Source organism: Poecilia reticulata, chromosome 14 (assembly GCF_904066995.2).
Source record: "Poecilia reticulata chromosome 14, P_reticulata-male-v2, whole genome shotgun sequence".
Lineage (NCBI taxonomy): Eukaryota > Metazoa > Chordata > Actinopteri > Cyprinodontiformes > Poeciliidae > Poecilia > Poecilia reticulata.
This window is the reverse complement of record NC_088843.1, coordinates 10,626,327-10,652,041: the sequence shown is the minus strand read 5'-3', so window position 1 is coordinate 10,652,041 and position 25,715 is coordinate 10,626,327. Positions and strand designations below refer to the sequence as shown.

Genomic DNA, 25,715 nt, shown 5'->3' with positions numbered 1-25,715 from the left:
CAGAGAAGAGACAGAAGAATGGATTTATCCCGGACCGTTAGGAGAGTCCCACATTACAAGCCCGCTCTGCATAACATGCGGCGACCGGCTGCTAATGAGGCAATGAAGCTTCAAGCTGCTTCGCCACTTAGAGACCAAGCAGGCTGTGGCTTGACCAAGCAGACTGTGGATATAAGCAACACGTCGGGTGTCATCGTCTCCCATCACTCCCAGATGGGACCATCTCGTTGCAGAGAAACAAGCTCAGGACTCCCGTTAGTCATTATTGTGAGTTAAAATGTTCACGAAAGTAAAACGTTCATTTTTGTGGCGCATCTGTATCTTATTTTGAAGGGATATGTAAACGTTACCATAGCGACCAGAATCAGAGAGCGTTTGGGCAGTGGTCAAGAAGAGATGAGTAGAGCTTGTGAGTCTTAAATCTGGTCTAGACGGCAAGATTTAAGAATTGTCGGCCGATTCTCCAAACCTCTGTGACCACAGAGCTGATAAAAGAACAACAGGTTCTATCGGTGTCCAGCCACACGGCAGGAGCAACACACCACACAAACTGATTCCAGTCATGAACATCCCGATTCCAGAAGAAACTCCTCAAAACTTCCAACATGGCATACGGGAATTTAGAATAACCAAACACGGATGGCGACGTAGTCACAATAGTGATAGTTTGTGGAGTCATTTTAAGAGATAAAAGACGTAACAAAAGAAAAGGCGGTGGGTGAAAGACAACGGTAGCAGCCGCTCTATTTGCTGCACTATGATTTGGAGGTGACTATGTTTTTTCATAGTTAACATTTTTAACTGAATAAACATAAACATATAATAATGACCTTTACATATAATAATAAACATTTCCACATATCATCTCCGATATCCACCGGACTCACAGTTGCGCGATATGTCAGCTGTTTGGGATTCCCCTCTGTTCTTACGTCACCGCGCTTTTTGATTGGTTACCTGTCACATTCAGCAGGTTGTATTCTTGTTCCCAGTCAGGGAAAAACCCACAGGCTGTGATAAAAGGGCCAAGACAAATTGGGTATATTCAGGATTTAGCGGGAACATCAACATGCAGAAGTCTTATTTGACGGTTCACGCCCCCAAGTCTTGACCGGTCAGCGGCAATAAAAAGGTTGGGGACCACTGCACTAGAGAGACAAATAAAGCAGCCATCTTTAAAAGCGTGGTATGAACCTAAAGTACCCAGTGAGAACGTTCACATTCAAAATATTGTAATTCCATGCAGAAAAAGCCCCATCCACCGCTTGAATTAAGTATTGATAATTATTATGTATCAGTATTATGTAAAGTTGACTCTCTTTTTTTAGCCTTATATCATGAGTGTCAGGAAGAGCAGACAAAGGTTTTAAATTGTGGAATTAAATTTCTTTTAAAGTTTAATTTGATATACCGTATTTGGTAACACTTTATTTGAAGGGGTGTGCATAAGACTGACATAAGACTGTCATAAAGATGACATAACACCTGTCATGAACATGAATGACTCTTTAATCATAAACCGTTGTCATAAAGAGTAATTTGGCAAATAATGACACTTTTAATGTAAAGGTGCACTAAAAGTTGCATTAAAAGTTCATTAAAAATGTAAACTCGGCATTATTCAAAAAAATAATTAAACATTTAATGCAAAGTTCCATTAAAACTTGCTTTAAAAGTCAATTAAGTGTCAATCTTGCATTAAGTGTCATTATTTACCAATGACGCTTCATGACAACAGTCATAAACATTAATGAAGACTCCTTCATGTTTATGACAGTGTAATGTCATGTTTATGAGTTTCATGTCAATCTTATGCACACCCCTTCAAATAAAGTGTTACCGCACAATACTGCCACTTTAAATTTTTTATTAAATATAAGGTTGAAAAAAGAAGAAGGACTCTATAATAAAACACTTATTTTATGTATTTTGAACACATTTACGTCCAAAACGTGGGTAAGGCCAAACAGTTTCCTGTGCCGCTGTAGATTTGATTTGAACTGCGCACCCTGCGTTTTGTCGCTCCCTGGTGGCCACTGATGAGCACTACACCCCGAGCAGGAACACAGTGCTCGGAACATACCGCCTCCTGTTGCTGCACCTCACTGTGGGATCTGCAGTCGACCTTTCAGGCTACACACATGAACGCAGAAAGCTCGTTGGCGCGTCTCCCCGCTATGTGCGACCAGGAGGTCGGTCGGTGGAGTTCACCAGCGCGGCGCCTCCTGCTCTGAGCCCGGAGCTGCTGGAGTAAACTGGGCTCTCGTCTTTGCGGGGGAATTTTCTTCTTCTCCTCTTTTCTGTCTTTTGGACCCAACTTGTCAGAGAAGCAGCAGAAGGAGGGAGGGAGGAGGCGGTTTGCTTCGTCGTTGTCTTCCAAGAAAGTGTGAAACAAGTGTAAAGACAGAGAGCAACAGATGTTTTTGGTGAACATGCAGCTGGCGGAGGAATGAAAGCGGCAGCGAGGCACCGGCGGCCCTTCCAGCGGTTCTGCTGCTGCGGAGTCGGGCTGGTCGCCGTCATTTGGCTCACGCAGGTCCTCCAGGCTCCAGGTGAGACCTTAATTAGGACGCACGGCTGCGTCGCTGCGACGGAAGTTCACTCTAACTCCACTATTATAACTTAGTGCTTAAAAATACACTCCAATCTGAGTACTATGTAAAATTATTTGCAGTGAAAATGACAAAAAAGACGAGCAAAAGTACATGTTGTGCTATGTTAGTAGTATTAATAGTAATATTAGTCTAATGTCTATTAATTTTTATTGTTATATATGCATTTATTTTATTAAACGTACAATTCTGTATCTTTTAAACGACATGCACATCTTAGAAGTAAGTCAGTATCTTCCTTTTAAAATCTCAAATTTTAGTGCATAACCACATGCTGTTATCAGAGGGCTATACATTCTCTCTGTTCCGTTCCCACTCTGGTTGAATGTTTAACCTTTAAAAACAAGCTGAACTTGCAGAGTTTAGATTGAATCTCCAGCAGCACGCCCTGCTGCTGCATGACATACTTCTGCGTTTTTCCTGACATGACTGCAGCACATCCCTCAGCCTCTCTGTCTGGGCTTCTTGGGATGATTGACTCTGTTCACCCTGCAGGGAGGTGACAGATTGTTGATCATACAACGCGGGCACAAACAGTGGCATGTGTAAATCCAATCACTGGGGGTGCAGGCTGGGCATTATCTTTAGCTCAGAGGACAAACTGACTATGACTAGGCACGCTAAAGACACATTATTTCAAGAACAAACTGTTTTTATATATGAAAATCAAGGTGGATTTTAATAATAAAAGATGGTAAATTAAAAACGTACGACTTATTTCTAAACAAAATGATTTGGTAAACAGAATCTTGATTTCAGTTTATAAAAATATAATTAATGCAGAGAAACGACTTGGATTTCCATGATTTGTATGGCATGACTAACCTGTGTAAATATACATCTATATGGCTGTATATGTAGATAAATATCTTATTTTTTAAACAGTAAAAGTAAAATGACTACCTTGACTGCTGAAATATTTTAACAGTGTTTTGTGTATTATTTTGCCAGTTTTGATGCGCCTTCCTTCTTAACCCAAGCCTCGACTGTTGTTGTTTCACAGTTGAAAATATTTCTAAAACAGGGAAGTTTGTGTTTCTCGTGGTCACATCCTCTCATTTGGCACTGGGCAGCATTAGAGAGGGCAGAAAATACTCCTGCCTCTCTGCTTCTTCCTTTTGCTTCTTATTGAAAGGAGTTTAAAATGTTGGAAAGTACGACAGAACTAGGGAGGAACAATATGAAGAAAATATGAAATGGAAATATGATTAACTCCCATTTTCCTCACTCTTCTCTTTCTTCCCTATCAGTTTTAGCCTCTAAAGTCACTACGATCTGCAGTTGCACATAAATCAGATATTTAGAGAGCAGCACATCTTATGTTACAAACGATTTCTCCAAGTTTAACACAAAATGCCATTTTTAATAGCTAGAGTGGTTTCAGAGTAAATCAATCCCTTCTAGAGGAGCATCTTAATGCAGCACCTTTTGGTGTTATGACCTGCTGCATGATTCACAGTGAGACACCAGAGATGTCTTCACTTCGTTGATATTGTTTAACTTTGAGAAATGTTTCGGTTCATTGTCCAAACCCAAACTTCAGCTTCCCCACAGACTGCTGATTTCCTGATAATTCATCGTACATTGTACCTTTCACCCCCTGCAGATGTTCAATGCAGAAACAAATAGAAGCCCCAGAGCATCACTGAGCCACCATCTTGCTTTACTGCAGGCAGGGTGATTCATTCTTTCTCCTCCAGACATACTGCTGGCTCTGAAAGTTAACGTTTTGAGTTATTGCTTCACAAAATTGGGATTCACAGTTGGGATCTGGCTTGTTTTATGCTTTTGGTTCAAAAGTGTTTTGCTTCCTGGAATTCAGGCATTGAGCCCTTCAACTCTGTGCAGGTTTTTCTGCTGTCAGTGAAGAGTTTTTGACCATCAGCCTCCTCAGGAATCTGATGGAGCTGCTGGTGGTTCTACTTCCTGCCACATCCAGCCGAGATTCGTTTAACTGTAAAACTGAAAACTGTCCAGCTGTATTGGCTTCCTTCATCTTTGAGACAAGTCCTTTGACCCTATTTCTAACACGCAATAAAACTTTGTGTTATCTCAACTAACGAAGCATCTGATTGGTTGCATCGAGTGCGTCTGATTACCACATATCGTTTGCAAAGGTTGTGAAGAATTATCCTCGGGGGGATTGAATGATTTAGATCAGGGGTGTCAAACTCATTTTTGTTTTGGGACAAATCACGATCATGAATGCTCTTAAAGGGCCGGTTGTGCCTGAATGTATTGATAAAACCTGTTCACAAGCTGTTAAAATATCAATAAATTCTTTAAATTAAATAATATTACCCAACTTTTGTGATTTTTTGCAATAAAAATTAAAGTGTTTGTGGTAATTTGGAAATATTTGCGATATTTGCACTTATTTATGGCAGTAAATGCGACTTTTTATTACCCACTTTATAGATTGTCGATTATAATCTGACATCAGTTAAGAATGAGACAGCTGTTTAGTACAAGTAAGAAAGTTTTTGAGAATTTTTGAGAAATAAACTCCCAATTATGTACAAGTGCAAAAACGTTGCTGGCTTTGTGAGAATTTCCATGAGAATTTTCAAGAAACTGGAGGGTACTGATTGATATAATTTAGCAGTAAATGGTTAAAAACTGCATTGATTTGTTTGATAACATAATATTTAAGCACATTTAGTGTTTAGTTTAGAATCTATAGAGCCACATAAAAAGCTGTGGAGGCCATATTTGGCCCGCGGGCCTTGAGTTTGACACATATGATTTAGATTGTGCAATAGTCAATGGATTTTAGTGTTGATTTTGGAGGAAATCCTTATAACATTACTTTTATTTATTTCAAAGAATAAGTGTTGAATGTTGGCAGTAAACCTATTTTTCAGCAGGGTTGGAATAATCTTAGGAGGTTCTGAATTAATTATGGGCACAAGTCCATCCGGTTGGTACAAATAACTCCACTGAAAGCAGAACCCATCATACTTTCTGCCTTTAAGCCGTTAAAATGATCAACCGCTGTTAAGATGTTGCAGATATTTGTATCTGTTTGTGTTCTATATTATCTATTTGTTCATGATTTTTCACAGAAGTTACTCGCAGATCTCCATAAAACAATGACTATTTTTAGTAGAAGCCGTCTCAGTAGACAAACAATAAAATGTCAGATTTTTGATTATGTTTACTTTCTGCATAGAAACCGAGAGAAATGTGTTGGTTCCGTGAAATGCGGCAGCGATGCCCCTAAAGGCGTCACCCCACCCCCTCACTCTCCTCCAGCTCGTCATCCGCTCATCGCCTTTGCTGATGTGGTCACACACTGTCACACACATCCTCAGCAGATGCTTCAGCACCATTTTCCCCCTTCGCCTCCCGCGCGCATCCAACGGATTCGAGTAGCTGAACTTTTTCATTTCTGCCAGGAGTGTTTTAAATCCCATTTGGGCTTCATCCTGCTTCTGCTGCATGCCATCCCTTTGTGGCAGAGTGTCCCGTTGTATGAGCCGTGTCATTAATATTTATGCTTCACCTTTAAATTATGAGTGTGCCATCAACCTGAAGAGGTTCTCTGAACGCAGACCAAGGCTGCTCGCTCGAACCTTTTTGGCAAAGCTTGTGGTCTGCTGATTGTAATGGTGACAGGCAGAACAATACTGGAAAATATTAGACATGCTGCTGCGTCCACAATAACACAGCTTTTGTAGCCATTTATGGCTATCCGTGTCTAAGCCGGGTTTTTTTTTTTATCAGCAGTTGCAGTAGTCATAGTTAACAGTAAATAAATGCCACAGTAAATTTGGGTAGTTAATAGCCATGCACACCTTTACGCTGCTGCAGAGTAGAAATGTTTGATGTTAACTAAAGTTGTCATAAAAGTGTCAGCTTCTTGGAAAATCCTACAAAAGATGCTACTAAGCTCAACAACAAAAAAAACCTTTATGAAAATGTGCTTGAAGGAATAAGAGTTATCTATGTTTTTTTTCTTTTTTTTTCTTAAACCACCTGGACTTCAACTAGACCACAGATTAGACACCAGAGATTAGAAAGCTTGCTCTGAATCTAAAGATTCAGTATGGTATGCTCCAGATGAAGATTACTGGTTATGTAATGTAATTGTAGCCAGAAATCTAATCAACCTGTGTATTTATGGTGCTCTGAGAAAGGCTTCTTTCCCCTTAAACTTTTTCATATTTTGTTGCATCACAACCACAGACCTCAGTCTGTTGGGATTTAATTTGTAACACAAAGTAGCATCCTTGTGAAGTGGATGGAAAATGATACAACATTTTATTTAGTCAGGCCCCTTTAATCTGACACCTTTAAATAAAATACAATCACAAATAGCTGCTTTGTGAAGTTGCCTAGTTAGTAGAGTCCAGAAGATTGCAGAAGACTTGAGACATGGGCAAAATATTCACCTTCAAGTCAACATAAATATCCAATCAGAGCTGCAATGAAAAGATTTAAATCAAACAGTGCTCATGGGTCAAAATGGCCCAGTCAAAGTCCAGATCTAAATGTGGCACGACTAGAGAACTGAGGCTCATTGAAGCGCTCCATCCTGTCTGACTGAGCTGGGGTAACTTTGTATGTTTTAGGTGTGTAAAACTGGGAAAAAAGCACAACCAGAAGATTTCCAGTGCAGTCAAAGGTCAAAGTATTGACTCAGGATGGTTGATGCACGTCACCTTTTTCAGAGTTTTATGAGTAAGAAAATTAACTATATATCTAGGCCTGTCACAATAAACAATAAATCAATTAATCGCATGGTAAGTTAAAAGAAACTATTTTTCTCTCTTTTTAACAAAAACTGGATGATAAAAGTATTCAGTCTGGTGTTTTAGTCCCAACTAGCCCTTTTTTTGAAAGATAATTTAGTTCACAGAGACTTCATAATTAATTGTATTTGTTGTTTTCTTTATTTATTTTGGGTTTTCCAAATGTTTTCCAGTTCCAGTGTTTAAATGTTCATTAGAATTTAAAGTTTATTGAACTTTGAGAATGTGTTCTTGCATTTTTATGCCATTATAATTAATATTATATTACTTGAACATGTTCTTAAAACAACAATGTTATCATTTATTGCAATAAGTTCTGGGACAATTTATTGTTCAGCAAAGTTTGTTATCGTGACATGCCTATATATATATATATATATATATATATATATATATATATATATATATATATATATATATATATATATATATATATATATATATATATATATATATATTTGTTTCCTTCTCCTTCACAATCCTACATCACTTTAAGTTGGTTTATTAAATAAAATTCACTGACAAACTTCAAGCAACATCAACTCCTTTTAAAGACACTGTAAAATAGTTGATTAGTTACATGTCTAAGTTAGAGTTAAGTTTTCCGTTGTAGTTTAGGGTTTACTGTAGTTTATTCTTGATTAAGCAGCCTTTACAGAGCTTATTCTTTCAGTGTTTCATTTGTAAATATTAGTCATAGAGCTTGTCACATAATTTTCCTGGCAGTCACTGGGGAAAGTATTAACAAGTCTGTCATTCTTGGTGTTTAAACCCAAGAACATAAAACCTAATGACCAGAAAAAGGGTTTAAAGTTTGCTGAACACACCAATTAGGAGCTTTTGAGATCAAAATGTTCTCATAAAGATTTATGTGTTTTATTTCTCACTGTGCATATAGAAAGCAGATCAGATTAATCGCCTGGCATTTCAGGACTCGTTTCTTCTGCATTATGTCTGTACAGAAGGCTTTATAGCATCGACAAAAAGGCTTATCATTATTTATTACTGTGTTATCTACCTGTGAGGCCATAAATGTCCACAAACTGTTTAATGGCGTTGAATAACAGCTTTGTCTGAAATATCCCTGTTCCTTTGTGTTCAGTCCTGCTCTTTTGTTGAAAACTTAGTGTCCCGGTTGGTCTGTAAAGTATCCAGTAGGTTAAACAGGTAGTAAATTTTTTTAACACAGTTCTGGATCACAGGGAAAATGACTAAATATGGTCTGTTACCATACAGATGGTAAAACTCAATCATACTGAATCTGAATTGGTCAATACATTTTAAATGACCCAAATCAGACCTTTTCATTTATGCCACTTTCACTCAAATAAAACAGAAAAAAGAATCTGAATCATATATTTCCCTACCTAATATAAAAGAAGAAGGTTATGACAACAAGAAATGCTCATTGGGTTAAACTATAAACATTTATTTCTTCAATATTTAACTTTTTCCTAAAAATATGTAAACTAAACAAATACATCAAAAATAAAGAAGGAAGAGCTCATTTTGATCCATTACTGTAACAATGGGAATTAGGGGCATGCTGCAAATTTATGGTGCGGTTTTCCACATGAGTGACTTTACAGTAAAAAGCAGAAATAGAAAAGTTACCTCCTGCCTCTTCCCAGCAGAGCTGCTGCTGGGAAGAGGCAGGATGTTAGCGTGACATGAAGCTTTCTGGCAATTTGTCATGAGAAAGGTATGCTGAAAAGATGGCTTTTTCATAGAAAACAGGCAAATTAACTAGTACTAAATTTGATGTGCTTCTTGTAACGATTGCGTTTCAATATATTATGCAGTTCATCGCACTAACAACACTGCAGGATGTTGTCAGCGCTTTGATGTGGCGCATTCATGTTGAAAAAATTAAATATTTTTGAGTTTATCAGGTAACGACTGGTCAGAGCAGAACGACCTGAAAATCATCCATTTCTGGTTAAAAACACATTTTATGACGCATCTTTGTTAATAAGTTATTATTCAAACAGTTTCTGTTAAAAAGCATTTATCTATTCATATTTGGTATGAACACCAAATATGATGTTCATACATCATATGAACATCATATGATATTTGTTACGAATAGATAAATGACCATTATCAGGATCATTTTTATAAATGTAGATATTCAGAAGAAATGCTCCTTCTTTAACAATCTACTAATATTTCATAGTTTAGAATAAAACAGTCATTTAATTTATTTTACCTGCTCAAGCTTATTGTTCTTTTTATATATATATATATATATATATATATATATATATATATAAGTATAAAGTCTAATTATATGAAGTGATTTAGGTTCAGAATTAGGCCTAAATCAATAAACCAATTAATCGCATGATGAATTTAAACAAAGTCAATAATGACATAATTTATCATTCATCTCTTTTTTTTCTCTTTCTACCAAAAACTGGATGATAAATCTTCAGTTTGGTGCTTTGGTCTCATCCAGTCTTTTTTTTTGGAGGACCATTTTGTTTACAAAGACTTCACAATGAATTTTATTTGTTGTTTTGTTTATTTAGTTTGGATATTTAACATATCCTCCAGTTCCAGTATTAAATGTTCACTAGAATTTAAAGTTTTTTTAGAATGTCCTCTTGCATTATTATTTTGCCATTACCGCTATATTACTTAGAAATTATCTCAAAACAGCAATATTGTCATTTATCGCAATAACTTCTGGAATAATTAATTTGTCTAACTGAAAATGTTAAAGATTTCTGACTTATTTTACCACCTCATACAAAAATGATTTATTCTACGGCACTTTTTTAGTCTAGCAAATTACAACTAGATGGCTCTATTTGTAATTTCTCCACCTGGAGTCTTTATTCAGCTTTTAAAAACAGGATTAGGTTATTTCCATACAAACTCTACAAATCAGATTTTATCTCTGGTTGTTCTGGGACCGCTCTTCTATATTTACATTTCATCAACTAAGTTTTGTCGTCTACACCAACAATCAGTTATGTCATCCTTACAGGTCAGAGGTCAATGTCAATAGGAAGACAGTAATTTTAAGTACCTTATATTTTTAACTCTTGAATTTTTCACATATTGTCATGTTACTAACAACAAATTTGTTTTGTAGGAATGATAGACCAGAATAACTGTAAAGTGAAAGGAATATTATTTATGGTTATTCACAAATAAAAATCTTAAAAAGAGGTGTTCATTTGAGTCTCAGTATCTATCAAAATGTTTTACGCATTTGGAGAGTGAACTTTTTGTCTTTTCTTTTAACAATATCACCTAGGAACAATGCTATTCAAGCCTTGCCACAACCCCTTAATTTGATTTATTTAGATTTGTACTTTGGGCCATTTTGACACATCAACATGCTCGTTGTCGTAGTGGAAGATGAACCGTCACCTCAGTCTCAAGACTCTTACAGCTTGCAAATGTCACATTATAACACAATGTCACATTAGAAGTGTTTACTTTAGGACATTTTTGATTTGTTTTAAGAAATTAAGAATGTTTTAAAATAAAGAAAAACATGAAACTCATAGAGAAGCAAGATGCTATTCAGCGCGCCTTATCCTAGAAGATTGTCTCTTCTGCTGCCTGGAGAATCAAACAATCATACAGTAACAGTCTTCAGTAGGAGGCCTCATTACAGGACAGACTGCTACTGGACATATTTCCTCACCATTCTTATTTTCTATTAAAATGTCATGCATATATTGGATGAATAGCCCAAACAGCTAAAGTTAGCAGTTTTTAATTACCAAAGTTATTAGGAGCCATAATAAGGGGTCTAAAGAGCCACTTGCAGCTCCAGAGCTGCAGGTTGCAGACCTCTGATGTTGACCCAAAAGTTCAATTTGCTGTTATATGACCACAGCACCCACTTTATATGACCTGTGGCAAACATTAAACAGGGCCTTGTAGGGCTTTCTTTCAAAAATTAAAGCCCTGCCACTCTTCAGTAATGTCACTATTGTGGAGCTCATGAAATGTAGCTAATTTTTCTACATTTCTCCCTCATGGTAATTTGGACTCTGCATGTCCAAATTACCATGAACCTTGACTGCTCTCCTCATTAATTTCCTCCTGCTGCACAGTATGTTAAACGCTTGAGATGTGGCATAGTCTTACTTTTCTTTAAACTTCACAACTTTCTGACCTGTCTGCTATGTTCCTCGGTTTTCATTAGTCGTCTTCCAGACCAAATGTGTCATAGACGATGCAGCCAAATTTGCAGTACCGTAATTCCGCCACACGTTGCGCTATCTGAAAAATTCCAACAGTTTCTGAAAGGGGAGACGTTGCGCTTTCCAGCCAATCGTGGGTTTATACGGTAATTTCACCCCCCCGCCGTAGCAGGCAGTGAAATTAATCTGAGGGGCGCTCGGTAAATTGCGAAAATAACTTGCTAGATATTGAGAGTTCCAGTTGTTATGGATAAATGGGCAATATATATATTTACTCACAGGACATTTAATGAACTGCGTACAATTAAAATAAGCAAAAATATCCAGGCGGAGATTGAAATTTAGGGGTTATGGGGTTAAGCTATATGCTAAGTAGCAATTAGCTAGTTAGCAAATAGCTAAGTAGCTTCTGAGTACATTATCTCTGAAACCTTCACAGAACAACTGGACAAAGTTTAAATCACACACAGGTGGACTGCATTGACTATGTGGAGAGTTAGCTGCATTAGAGTTTATTTATTTAAGGGTATCAAATCAAAGGGGGACAGTAAAGGTGGTTAACAAAAATTTACTTTTTACATTTTCATTTGTCAAAATCTTTAAAAACCATTATTAATTTCGACTCTTTTGTGTTGATTGATGACAAAATCCCCAAACCATAAATTCAAGTTTGTGGTTAAGTGGTATAAAACACTTTTTCAGGGCTTGAGTTTAGCACTGCTGTTAAGCTAACCCGTGATGGAAACCCTGTTTAACTTCACCGCCACAATCAAACTTACAGCCATAAAGGGCCTTTAAAGGAGTGTAATAAAAAATATTCTCCATGATATTTGACTGGAAGTCTTTGCTTTCTTATGATGATCGCTGCATCTAATAATCGTTTAGCATAAAGGAAAATCTGACTTTATGTTCCCAGAGGGATATCTTTAAATAGCTTTCTCTCTCAGCCAGCCGTTTACTGTATTTGGAGCCAGAACGTTTGTTTTTCACACACATATGAAGCAACTCATCCTCTTTCCATCCCTAAGAGTCTGTTACTCACCTCAGCGAGTTCAGAAAAATTTGAATCTAAAAAAAGAAACCGAGCAAACATGACGTTTTCTGCTCACCTTTTTATTATTAGATAAGATGTTTTTCTAGGTGACTTGTCCCAGTTAGGAGTGTGAAAATGCCGCAGAGCCATCTGTGGCAGAAACCTATTTGAATTTCATACGAGTCGAGCTCCTCTTGATGCCTCGACATGAAAGCCCTCAGGTCTCCTATCGGCCGCGACCGCTGGCCTCATGAAATGGGCTCATTGAGCTGTGAGGTACAAAGAGACACTGCAGCGCCTGGCAATCACGAAGTGCATCAGACACACAGACAGGCTGCTTCGTATTAATACTGCGGCATGATGGAGAGTATAATAAATATCACTTTATCCCTGTGGCCTTGGTGGAAAGCATCTCTGTGGGTGGTGAAGAAGGATGTCTGTGTTTTTTATACCATAATTGGGATGGTGAGGCAGATCTATCTGAGGGGAGTTTCTTGGCTGTTGCCTCCCAAAAGTCTGTAGTGACCGAAATCCACATGAAGATAAACTACTGAAGAATGAAGCACAGAGATTGTAGTGCATTTCTGAATATCCGCTATCTCTCTCAGCCAGGAACATAAACTGCAAGATAGAGAATTAATCTGTTCAGTTTTACTCTAAATCTTTTTCTATTTCTGGGAATGTGTACAATAAAGTCAGATAAAGTGGCTTTATAAACGTGTATAAAGCAGTGGGCACAGCTTGGAGATAGAATAAAGACGATTCTGTTCAGTCATTGTCTAAATTGAAAGACCGGTGGAAATGATTGTGACAAGTTAGAACCATTTTTCCACTGTTTGTTCCAATAAATACGCTGATTGAATCCACAGTTTCTCTATATTGAATGTAAGTTTGTGCTTGGCTTCGCCCTACGCTGACCGCTGCTGTTCTATTACAGAGACGAAGTCCTCCGGGCCTCAGCCAGGCGTGAACGGTGAGCTGCTGCGATGGACACGCAGGTTGATGCAGGAGACGTCAGACAACCAGAGCCTGGATGAGCCCCGAGCAGGTGAGTCACCTGGATGGATGTCAAACACCTCCAGACTGAACGCTCCGAACGGAAACACGGGAATTTGATACGAGGGTTTTTACTCTGACTCTGACTTCATATTATGTAGTGTTAACTACTGTGAGCGAATTTTTACAGATAAGTTATGAAGCCAAGAGCTTCTCCTTGGAACAAATTAGTAATTCATTATCACTAATTTGACTCAGAATGACTTGATTATTGAAAGGGTTTTGCATAAACTTGGTCATTTTTTGAGTGAATATCGGCTTCTTACTGTATCTCATAGTGAAATTTAAAAAGAGAAAATAGCATTAGAATGATCTTTAATGGTTTTTCTACTCGCTTAATTTATTTTTCTGGCCATTAGTTTTTTTCTGTTTCACCTTTTGAACAATTATTTTATGAAATAGGAAGATGTAACTATATTTGAGATGCTCATGAGATTAGAACAGCTCAAATGGAGAGTCACCTGATTATGCAGAGAATCATAATCACATTTATTTTTGTTCAGTATTGAAATCATCATGGTTTGTTGACTACTCTGAAAGTCTGAGGAAAGTTCGCCCCTTTAAATTCACCCCACAGCGTCTCAAAGAGATCAAGATCTGGGTTTTGTCTGGGCTCAAGGCTTTTCATTCCAGCCAGGCCTTGGTGGATTTACTGGTATGTCCTGAGTCATTGTCATGGTGCAGAGTCCAGTTTTTCTTTAGCTTTAATTTTTTTAAACAAATGTTTTGACATTTTCATTAAGTGTGTTCTGGATTTGACCTGGTAGAGTCCTGCTACAGCAAGCCATATCCAAACCATGGCTCTTCATTTTTGGCTTTTCATAAAGCACAAAGATTTCCTCCTGTTCATCTCCAATGAAAAAACCAGTTTTAAGTCCCATAAGAATGTTTTATGGCTTTCAGTCAGCGCTGATGCTAACTGCTAACTGAGACATGTTAGCAGTTTTTTAAAAAGTCCTCCACTTGAATATTTTCATCACAGTGTAAGATTTATAATTTATTTGATCGTTTTAAATTTCCCACCAGACTCATAAACTGCTATCTTCTTCTTCTTGAGGGTCTCACAGTGGCTTTTACTCTCATTTACGGTCAGAAATTAAATGAACTGTCTTAGGTTTAAACATAGGAATCCTGCCGTGACCTACCAGTAAAGTGACTTTTTTTTTTATTTTGTGAAAGAAAGAAACCCAAGTTTGCATTTCACAGTACTTTTTATAAGGACCGCAGTTTGAGAATGATACAAGGCCCATCCAATGCAGGTGACTAACTTTTCAGGTAAAATTATTACCTACGTAATTTTCTCTTAGAAAAAGTTAGGTAAAAGCAAGCTTTTAAAATAAGTAGAGCCATGTATATTATAGATTTTTACTGACTTTTCTGCACCCAAATCAGCTTTTATTTAGTTTGTTAACTTTAGCAAACATATTAAATTCTGTTCTTATAACTTAGAATAAATTTGTCATATTGAGCCCAAAAGAATTTGAAAACAACATTTTTTTCTTTAAATACAGAAGACGTGCAAAAATCCTGCTTGTGCAATGAATAACCTTCATTTCCTCCAAAAAACAAAAACAAGAAAATGTGACTACTTTATTTGCTTGATTTTAATCAATGAATCAATTATTTGCTTTTTGTTTATTTTATTCCATAACAAGTATTTGTTCAAATAATATTAATTTCATTACTTTTTCTTATTATATTCCTAATTTAATCAGACATTAATGTTTTGGCACGTCTGTTTCTGATGTTGAGAGGAGTAGGACTGTCTAAAGGCGTAAATCTGGTGAAGGATACCAGAACATTCCTACTTTATTTAAATTGTTCAGACACTTTATGAAAAGCAGCCTCCCTTGGTGTAGAGTTAGCAGCTACAAAAATACTGCGTAAATCTGCCTGATCTGTCAAACCGAGGACAAAAAGTCTCTAACGTACCAGAAAGCAGAAAATTGTTTGAAGTTAATGAAATCCAACTTTTGAAGGCTGAGAGACTAACAGTTTTCACACCCCTTCAACTTTTCCCACATTACAACCACTTAAATATAATGCAGCAATCAATGTATCTTATTGGGATTTTATGTGACAAACCAGCACAAAGTAGTATATTGTTGTGAAGTGGAAGGAAAAAAAATATAGAATAACACCTAAACTGTTTGGTGTATGTTTCTACCAGGTTTGTAAATCTACATTCTGAAATTTCAGTCTATTCTTTGCAAAAACAGAAAAAGTAGTTAGATTTTTATCTCACGTGATGAGGAATGAAAGCAAGGTGGTATTTAAATCAAAACAAAAGGATTTTCAATGTAGAATTAACAAAAACCATTCAAGCAAACAAGTTGATTAATTATTTTAAATCAATCAGCTGCATGCTGAATTGCTGAAATTAGGCCCTCAGACAGTACAGGATTCAACTTCATCAACAACAATGCAATAATATAAGCACAAGGAAAGACGTTCATTGGATGAGAAAATCTTTTGCTATTTTATACATTGAAGTTTATGATTGTACAGAGATAAAGTGTAGAAAATGGATATAAATGCTTCTACACGGTTTCCCCCACAAAACCCGCTAAGCATTCAGCAATCATTCATCCACTGTCACGCCGTATTTTTGAGTTAAAAAATGTTTAACGTTGACATGAAATTTGAAAATATCGCTTTATAATTATGTGTTATTGAAAGACTGGCAGAACTATAAAGTCTCAAAAAATGCAAACATTTAAAAAAACTTAAATAAATAAGCAATGCTAAGCCTGGTGGGGGCACAAGTAAAGCCTGGTGGCCCGCCAGGCTTAGGGTACACCGGGGGAAAACCTGATTATGCAAGGCATTGTAATCAGGATCCAAAAGTCCTACAAAAACACCCCAACATTTTCTTTCTAGTGGTACCAGGGTTCACTGTTTTCAAAAAGATCGATTTATTTTTAAAAAGACAAGAACATGAGCAATATATTTTCGCTAGAGCAGCAGTAATGCTGCTACTCAAACTTTCTTGCATTTGTTATGTATTTACAGGCCTATAGTTTATTCACCTGGCCTTTTACTTTAGCAGGATGTACATCACTTAATCCATTTGAACTCAACAAATTTTGAAAATGACACTCAAGTCAGAAATTTAGTGTTTAGATTTTCCTGAGATACTTTTGCAGAGTAAAGTACGTTGTATATGTAGGTATAATAAAAAACGGTGAGGCAGAGACCTGCGTTTCCTCCCCGTATGTCGGCAGAAAGGTCAGGCAGACAACACGTTGTATCTGTTTGCTATAGTGTCAAGGTTATGCACTAAAATACTCCGGGGAACGGGCAGATCACATAAAAGCAGGGTGAAAGTCAGAATAATTTCCCAGATGATCTGATTTTATCAGATCCACAGTTACTTTGCTTTTCCTCCTGAGCCCTGCAGCTGTCGGTATAGTTAGGATGGATTCAGATTGCTCCTAATAAAGTCATTACGGAGCCAAAACTGACCTTTATTCCTCTGCTTCTCGGGCTGATTATGTTGCTTGACATTATCCGCATTCATCACAGCCGACAGTTTTATTGAAAATTTATATAGAAAATTTGTGTTGTGTAATCTAAACGGTCGATATAATATTAATACTACAGCACTTTCAGAGTCTCGTTTTGTTTTAGTAATATTTGGAGTTGCTCTGTGCAAATGTTAGCCTGTCAGTCACAACACTGCATTGTGTGCAATATTACTCCAGCATTGTTGAAGCCTGACTCCACATTGTGAGCCAGGCATATTCTTCTAGAAACGTATGCAAATCAAGTTGGGCTAAAAATAAACGGTGCAAATGGTTTGCCCGGATCGCTCTTCATCTGATTCCCAGTGCCTGGTGGGGGTGTGAAACCTGAGAGAATATGTGCACAGTAAATAAAAGTCAAGCTGCGTCATGGCAGATTTGAGTGAAACATTTTTCTTTCGTGACTTCATGAGCATGCAAGGCGTGTTCACAAAATGCACTAAAACGTGACAAGGACTGCATGGCGCTGTTTAGGGAGCCCCTGTTGGACTCATTTACGAGTTCATAACTTTGTTTAGGGTTGCATTATCTATTTATCTTTGTTTGATTTTGTGACATTATCTGCATTCGTCACAGCTGACAGTTTTATCATTGAAAATTCACATAGAAAATGTAATTTTCTATGTGTTATACTGCAGCACAACAATAATTCACCGGTTCACTTTCACATTTCTTCATGCTTCTCATTGCTACAATCAAATGAATAAAAAACACTTTGCTGTAATGGGGTGAAGTACTAACACTACTAAGTTGCTTGTTTATTTTAGATGTTGGGTATTAAAAAAAGGGGTTGCCAGTTTGAATCCTGTTTCTTCCTGGAAAAACCAATGGAGGTGCATCAGGAATCTGCCAAGTCTGTGTGCACAAAGTTGTGGAGTGGCTGAGGTCATGTTACCGCGGCAACCATGTGTCGGGGTTGACAAAAGGACAACAACAGATTGGCAAACTTTTGTTTTTATTAACAACCACTATGATGCTTATATTTTAAGCTACTGTTTAAAATAAATTAAAGTTAGTTAAGTGCAAAAGCAACACAAATGCCAAAAAAAAAACACACATACATAAGTTAAAAGTTTTATTAAAGCTGCATTATTAACTTTTATATAAAAAAAACTGTTTTTTAAATATTTGTTGAAACTGTCACCATGTTGTGACAGATAGTCTGTGAAAAGCTTGATCTTCTCTCTGAGCTCCTATTACCGTCTGAAGAAATGCATCGCTCCCATTAAAAAACAGCCAATCAGAGCCAGGAGAAGTGTCTTAGCGCAGTCAATCAAGCTCATGTACTCGTTGCTAAATGTTCTAATGGCAGAGAAACAATTTACTGCTATAGGAAAACTGTTTAGTAACCATTCTTTCCTTAGCGTTCATGACAGGCTTTGCTGATGGGGAGAAGTTGAATTGTAGCAGAGAGCAATGGGGCTAAAGGAGCAGCACGTATACAGGCATGATTGACATCACTAAGACCCTCTGCTAGGTTGTTTCTAGATAACACTGGGAGAAAACTGGGATTTGTTTCCCCCCAGAGATTATCTGACTCATACGTTCATGACATAATGACAGTTTCAATAAATATATAAAAATATGTTGTATAAAAGTTACATACTGAATCTTTAAGGAAGGAAGTGGTTTACATCATAACCTCTAAATACCAATTAAATTTATTCAAACAGGCAGATTTTATCTTGAACATTTGTACTTGAAAACTGTTATGTGCTGCGGGCACATTATTATTCTGACTATTTCTTTTCCTTGTTTTCTTATAGATTTTAGTTGAATGACCTTTTGTTAATCTAGTTTGGAGTTTGGATAAATTCCTTTTTGTTCACGTAATTATGTTAATTCGTGGCGCTGTTGGTCCGCCTATAAATAGGCTGGCTTTCGGCATGTTGGGAGCGCCATCATCTTTTCGAGCTCCGCCTTTTCCGCTCGTCCCACTTGCTCCATCCGTGCGGTGCGCGCACGTCCAGTCGCTGTGGGCCGCAGCTGACTCTCCAGACAGCCATGTGGTATTTTTGTTAGCTTTTGTTTGTCTTTTTGGTGATTTTGGCCTGGTGGGACCGGTTGTCCTGTTTTCGATCTTTCTTTTGATTAGATTCTCTTTTTGCTTTAGTTCGGTACCAGTAGGGGCTTCGACGGCCCTGTATAGGGTTGGCCCCCTGCTGTACCGTTTTGTTCAGTTTGATCGGCTCACCAGGTCCAACTTTAGGTTAATACTTTTGGGGTTTTGTTTTTTCTTTTATTTTGGGAACACGGGATTTGAGGGTTTTAACATTATTTTCTTCACCGAAAATCAGGAAAAGCTGAATTAAGAACATCAACGAGAAGAAAATTTATAAATAAACATTTTGTTAAATCCTCACTTTTGTTGTCTCGTGTCCTAAATATGTTGAGTCCTTGGTGGACGTAACAAAAACACATTTCCAAACTAAAAGATACGCAGGAATCAAAACTAGTCATGTTCAGTCAAAATGATTTACTAAAAGCATTTTATGGTGAAATAATTATGAATTTATAAATACTGGCAAAGCTGTTTCTGTGGGAAATAATGGGGAGAATAGAGAGCAGTTTCAAATATTGGTCGTACCAAGGTGTGTCCTTCTAGAGATTCTGCTTTTGGCCCAAAACCCAAAACAACAATCACAAATTTGAGCCTCTCTGATATTTCATACTAACTGCCTTAAAGTGCTGGTAAAAATGGCATCACTACCCCACAGTCTGCAGCGCATCCACCTCTGAGATTACATAAGAGGCGTTTCCCCTCCGATTCCTGACAAAACGTTGAGACCCACTTCATTTCTCCAGTTTGGCTCAGTGCATCCATTTACATTCTGCTTCCTTATAACAAACTTAACCTTTATTGAGTCGCTGGTTGCCAGCAGATCTGCCTCATTATCTCCTACAAAGACACAGGCGTAGATTCTTCATCGTGGTAATACACTGGAGTGAAGGAAGCGAACAAAAGGCTGGACAGGTACTATTAGCCCGAGCGGCGAGCGCGGCTCCAGCCTCAGGTTTCTGCCCTCTTCCTCAGCGGGCTGCCTGACAGCGATTGTATAATCTGTGGTGTGATTAAAAAGCCCACCCCGGACCTCTGGGGATATTATCCGGGGGATTGCTCTGCAACGTCCAGTCACAGGCTCTCTTTCTCTCTATTTATCTCGCCGCTGCTTAACAGGATGGAGACGGCTCGATCCGGCTCCGGCTGACAAGCCTTCGAGACCGTTGTTACTAGGCAACTGAATGCTAAATTTTGAAACCCAGACAATTCTGTCTTTCAAGCATTAAAAGTGCAGAGAGAGGAGACCCAAAAATAGACCAGTGGTTTTGGGGTGGCGAGGGGGCGGGGCTGGGGTCAAAGAATCTAAACGATGTAATTGAACTAAATAGCTTGCAGTGTGTGTTGTTGATGAGGTTTGTTATGTTGTTTGTTTTGGCAAGCGACAGTCAGCTGAGAATAGTATTTTTCCACTGCCATGTTTTAGGGGAATTTTGGGAGAAAGTGTTGAGAAACTGGCAGACAACACTCTGCCGTCTAGGAAGTTGCCTTCGACATGACAGTTTGAAGGGCATCAAGATTTATGGAAATGGTATTTGAAAACTGATGTGGTGATTAGATTCTAATTTTGAATATTTGTCATCAAACAGACGGTGTTTATGGTTTATTTTCTGAGTCTGTTGCTACCGCTGATCATGTTTTATTCTCTCCTGTCACAGCAGTGTACACCATGTTTCCATTGAAGCCCTGCTGTCGGCTCATCAGCCTTGTTTCCCATTCACCTCAAAGAAAAGGAATCAAAGAACAAATGCATAATTGAATTTGCAATACACACCTGGATGAAATATAGTTTTTTTGATTCCTCATGAAAAATGCAGCTGAGTGTGTGTTTGTGGAGACACCAGCCACCTCTTGGTGTGACAGTCAGCACCTCGGCTTGACTCCAGCACATCCTGCTGACTTTCAGACTGATAGCTCGATCTCGTACCACCCGCTGCCCGTCATTCAGCTCTCCTCCTTACATCATCAGCAGCATTTTGTACATAATGAGGAATGCACTACATGCAAATTACATGATCAGACTGCATCTTAGAGTCATAATATCATGGCGCTTTTCCATGGTGTCGGGGAGTGGGGATGACTTTTAAAGAAATGAGACGAGTTCCCTATAAAATGACTTTTAGTATTCAGTGTGGCAGCTCATAACACGCACAGCATGTGGACTTTATGTTTAAAAATTCAACCACAGTTCCTATAATTACAGTAGTAAAAGCAGATTGAACCTTTTTTGTAGATTCGTACAGCTTTTGAAGCTCTAGGATATATTTTTCATTTGGACTGAGGGAAAAAAATGATTCCTTAAAGTCATGAATCAGTTGTTAAATGATGCTGGATTTCCTTTAGTAACAACGAGAATGTCAGGATGTTGAGAAAGTTAGCATAGTTAGGCCTGTCACATTAACAAATTTTACTGTAAGATAGGCAGGGTTTCCCTCAGGTTATGATAAGCCTGGCGGGCCACCAGGCTTTACTTGTGTCCCCACCAGGCTAAGCATTATTTCTTTGTTTTTTTAATGTTTGCATTATTTAAGACTTTTTAGTTAGTGTTCAGATATTAATCTTAAAATCTTTCAATAACACATAATTATCAAGTGATATTTACAAATTTCCTGTCAACTTTAAACATTTTTTTTAACTCAAAAACACGACGGGCCGCTGGATGATCGACTGCTGAACGCCCCGACCGCCGGGCTTAGCAAGTTTTCTGGGGGAAACCTTGGATAAGGAATATTGTCCCAGAAATGATTGCAATAAATGATCATATTGTTCTTTTGAGACAATTTTCAAGGAATATATTGATTATTATAATCATAATAATGCAAGTTCAGCCTCTCAGAGACTAATAAACTTTGATTTTGTACAGAAGTCTTAGCAGTAGAGATGCACTGATCCAATATCAATAATATCTATCGGTCCCAATATTAAGAAACATCTGGCTTTATTATTATTATTATTATTATTTTTTTTTACAATATATTTATAATTCCTAACTGCACTTTCTGAACTGGAAGAAAGCTTGTTTACTTTTTTACATGTTTGACCAAACTTGTGAAGATATTGGTGTATTTAAGTGGGCTGGACTGGTGCTGAGTTATCAAATTAATTTGTAATTTGTTTTTCTGTATGGGATCGCTTCCGGCCAAAACCAAACCGTAGACATTTGTATCATATCGGATGTGAAAAAAAGCTGATCAGTGCAATCCTATTTAATGCTGGAGCTGGAAGACATTTTAAATATCCAAGATAAAACATAGCAACCTAAAACAATAAAACAAAGCTCAAAGTTTATGAAGCAAGAGAACAGGGATTTTCTGTAAGCTTTGAATCATGTCATGAGAATTATCCACAAGTCAAATCAAAGCTTATAAGCAGGAAGTGATTGAGAACTGGTTGTTCACTAGCTGGTGAAAAACATCGCTAAAATAAAAAAATCAGTTTTGTATCTTTAAAAAAATTGCACAAAACATTTTCATATATTTTGGAGAAAATATGTTTTCATCAAACCAATTTCTTGTTTCCAATGGTTGTATAGAAGCTTTTATAGAACATCTTTGTTTCTATTCCTTCCCTGATAAACATCAGTGTTTCTAGTTGTTAATTAAACCAGAAAAGCCTTCAATAATTTTACCTATTTTATTGTTTACCTCAGGAACAAATATTTGTAGAAGTCAGCAGTAAGCCAGACTCTCCTAACCTCCAGCAAATGTAGGTACAGTTCACACTCACAGACAGGGTGAGAGTCGTTCTCACATTTAAATTGAAGTGTGTTTATTTTGCCCTTTTATATGATTGGTTCAAAGTGCCAGTATGAAAACAAGCTCTTTCCAGTGCTGAGGGGAGAAAAACGAGCCGTTGCAACATGTATTTAAATCCATTTGAGAGAAGCCAGCATTGATAAGATCAATGATTTATCATGTTTATTATCTGTGAAAGATAATCTTAGCTGCTAGTTAGGATTTTTCAATATTTTTGTTAAACAAAAAATAAGTTCAGTGTTCTGACTGGGAAAAGGAAGTGAGGCTATTTTCCACAAGTTGTGCCAACAATAAACAAACAAAAAAACTCAACTGCTAAGTTGCCACTTCAGACGCACAGACATGGTTCACTTTAATGTTGTCTGATTTCCTTTGAGATGGTTTGCTGTCGTTTTGAGGTGAAGGATGATTGTTTAAACACCAGATTAGTTATGCATAGCCAAAGCAGCATTAGTAATCGTACATATCAGAACATCCTTCATAGTTTTCACTTAGTTTGGGTCCATTAATGCAACAGTGTGTTCAATCCTCCGTAATGCAATGAAAGATACTCTACATCTTTAATCTGTTCTTTTTTCTTTATCCACTCAATATTTCACAGGAAATGTGATATTTGATAGTTAATATCTAGATTTTAAAGGCATCTTGAGCCTTGAGCTGATTTCTGATCTGCACTTTTTGTAAAGCTTTTTATCAGGTTTTAATGTAGGAAGATAGAAGAAATTCATTTAAAATATATTTTTCCATACATCCCACTATGAGCACTCCTTAGTTTAGCAGCAGAGGTGACGTGAGGGTTAATTGATTTTAAACCCTTCACTGAAATACTGATGATCGCTAGCTTTGAGTCATCTTCACTCAGCTTCTACACTGAAGAGTGTTGTTGTTCCTATGCGGCCTGGAAAAGTATGGAATTAGCTTTTATCATTTTCCAGCTCTGGATAAGTCAATTAAAAAAAGAAAATTAAATATGGTTAATGTTTGATTTTTCAGACATTTTTCCTGTTTCCACTCTAAAGGGCAAAAGTCTAAACTGATTAATAAATGAAGTGATTTTACAAATATTTTCTTCACAATCTTCGTTTTTTGTCTGCCAGATCACGTTAATCTGAATAGACATTCAAACACAAAATAATAATAGGATCATTTTACAACCTCCAGACAACTTTAAATCCATGTTAAACTGGACCATTGGTACTTTAACTGGGTCTTAAATACCAAACAAAGATTCAAAACCTATAATTATTCGACTTTTAATAAACATAGGAAAGCACACAAACTGTCCTCTAAGGAATCTGCATTTGATCTTGGTTACTTAATTCATTATTTGACTCTTGCGATTCAACAGCTATACATTTTGATAAGATGTGTTCACTTACCAGACAAGGATGGGAGGATCATCTGGTTCTGGCACGAGAAACAACTTAAAATGATAATTATTTCTCTGTACATTATATTTTATTTCTCTTTTTGCATTTTGGTTACTTTGATTTGAAATTTTCTCTTGAAACACATTGAAATAATTTAATCTAACTCTTAGTTTGCTGCTTCAGAGCTCTTTTTGAAGCTGCGTTTTGTTCTGCCTTCAGGCGAGTCCACTCACAAGAAGACAAACTACGACATATTACAGACTGCTTTGAACAAGTCTGGTCTAGTACAAGTTGTCCCACAGCCTTCTCTGCTTCTGTGGGAATGGATAGGTGACATGTGAGTCGCTGTAGAAACTGTGACAAACAAAACGAGATCAGAGCTGAAAAAGTTGTTGAAGCCTGCAGTAAAAGTTTGGAAGCAGAGAAAAACATGATAGTGCAAATGTTGCCTTGTTTGGAGTAAATATGTGACTCTGTGGAGCTGATCTAGTTTGATTTGAGGAGATGCAGATATGCTGTCAGCCCCAACCCTGATGTCTCCTCTGCTTTTTGCATAAGAGTTTTAGCGGAGCTCACTCTTTGCTCCTCAGTCTTCTGTCTTCGTGCTCCTTCTGCCTCGCTCGCTCTCTCTCAGACGTCTCCTGAGGGTTTGTGAGGAAAAATAAATATTTTTAGACATCTCGGTCCAGAGCTGCTGTCATCTAGTTTTTAAATTTTTCACAAATCCTTACCATGGGAAAAATATATTCACCTCCCCCTTTCTCATTATTGATGCAGTGGCCTAGCCTTTGGCTTTGTACCGACACCCATCACAAAAAAAGCTGCCCCCTGGGAGAGGGCCACCATAGCAACTACCTTCACCACAGCAACCCCTCAAAGCGTCCATCCAAAGCTAGCTGTGGCAGTCCTGTGATTTTGCCCGCAGCAGAACCTGAGTGTCGGGGCAGAGAGGGGACGAGATGAGGAAGGTGATAGAAACAAAGCCACAGCGGGAGCGCAGATGTTTAACAGCTGATCAGCTCAACAGAAGGCCCTCGCAGTGCGTCTTGTCTTTGAGGCTCTGTTGTTTGTGGAATAAGATGCCCAGAAATGTTCAAAGCCTATCGTATAACAACAGATGGCTCAAAGTAAAAATGGTTTTTCTCTCGAGCTTAAAAGAGCAGGAAGGAGAGACCCCGCTATCTTTCAGGAACTTATTTCAACCCTTGCAGGATGTCCACAGACCTTAAAATATTTTAAATTCATTAAAAAAGTAAATATGTTAATCACAGGTCTTAAATTTTGTCTTGGAAGGACTATTTAATTGTATATTTTATGTATTTTTTTTCTCCTGGGACTTTTCTGTTTAGCAAAAGGTTGAGACATCTTCACTGCGTTCTGTGACGC

The 25,715-nt window shown here is 37.5% G+C and overlaps 1 protein-coding gene across 1 annotated transcript in view; it reads left to right on the top strand.

The window, feature by feature from the left end:
- The first annotated feature begins 2,042 nt into the window (after positions 1-2,042).
- LOC103475820 (sodium/potassium/calcium exchanger 3) overlaps positions 2,043-25,715 on the top strand; it is a 35,727-nt gene continuing 12,054 nt past the window's right edge. Inside the window, exons 1-2 of the mRNA XM_008427711.3 lie at positions 2,043-2,552; positions 13,503-13,613. Coding sequence (XP_008425933.1) covers positions 2,450-2,552; positions 13,503-13,613 — 214 coding nt within the window. The 5' untranslated portion in view covers positions 2,043-2,449. The remainder of the gene's footprint in view (positions 2,553-13,502; positions 13,614-25,715) is intronic.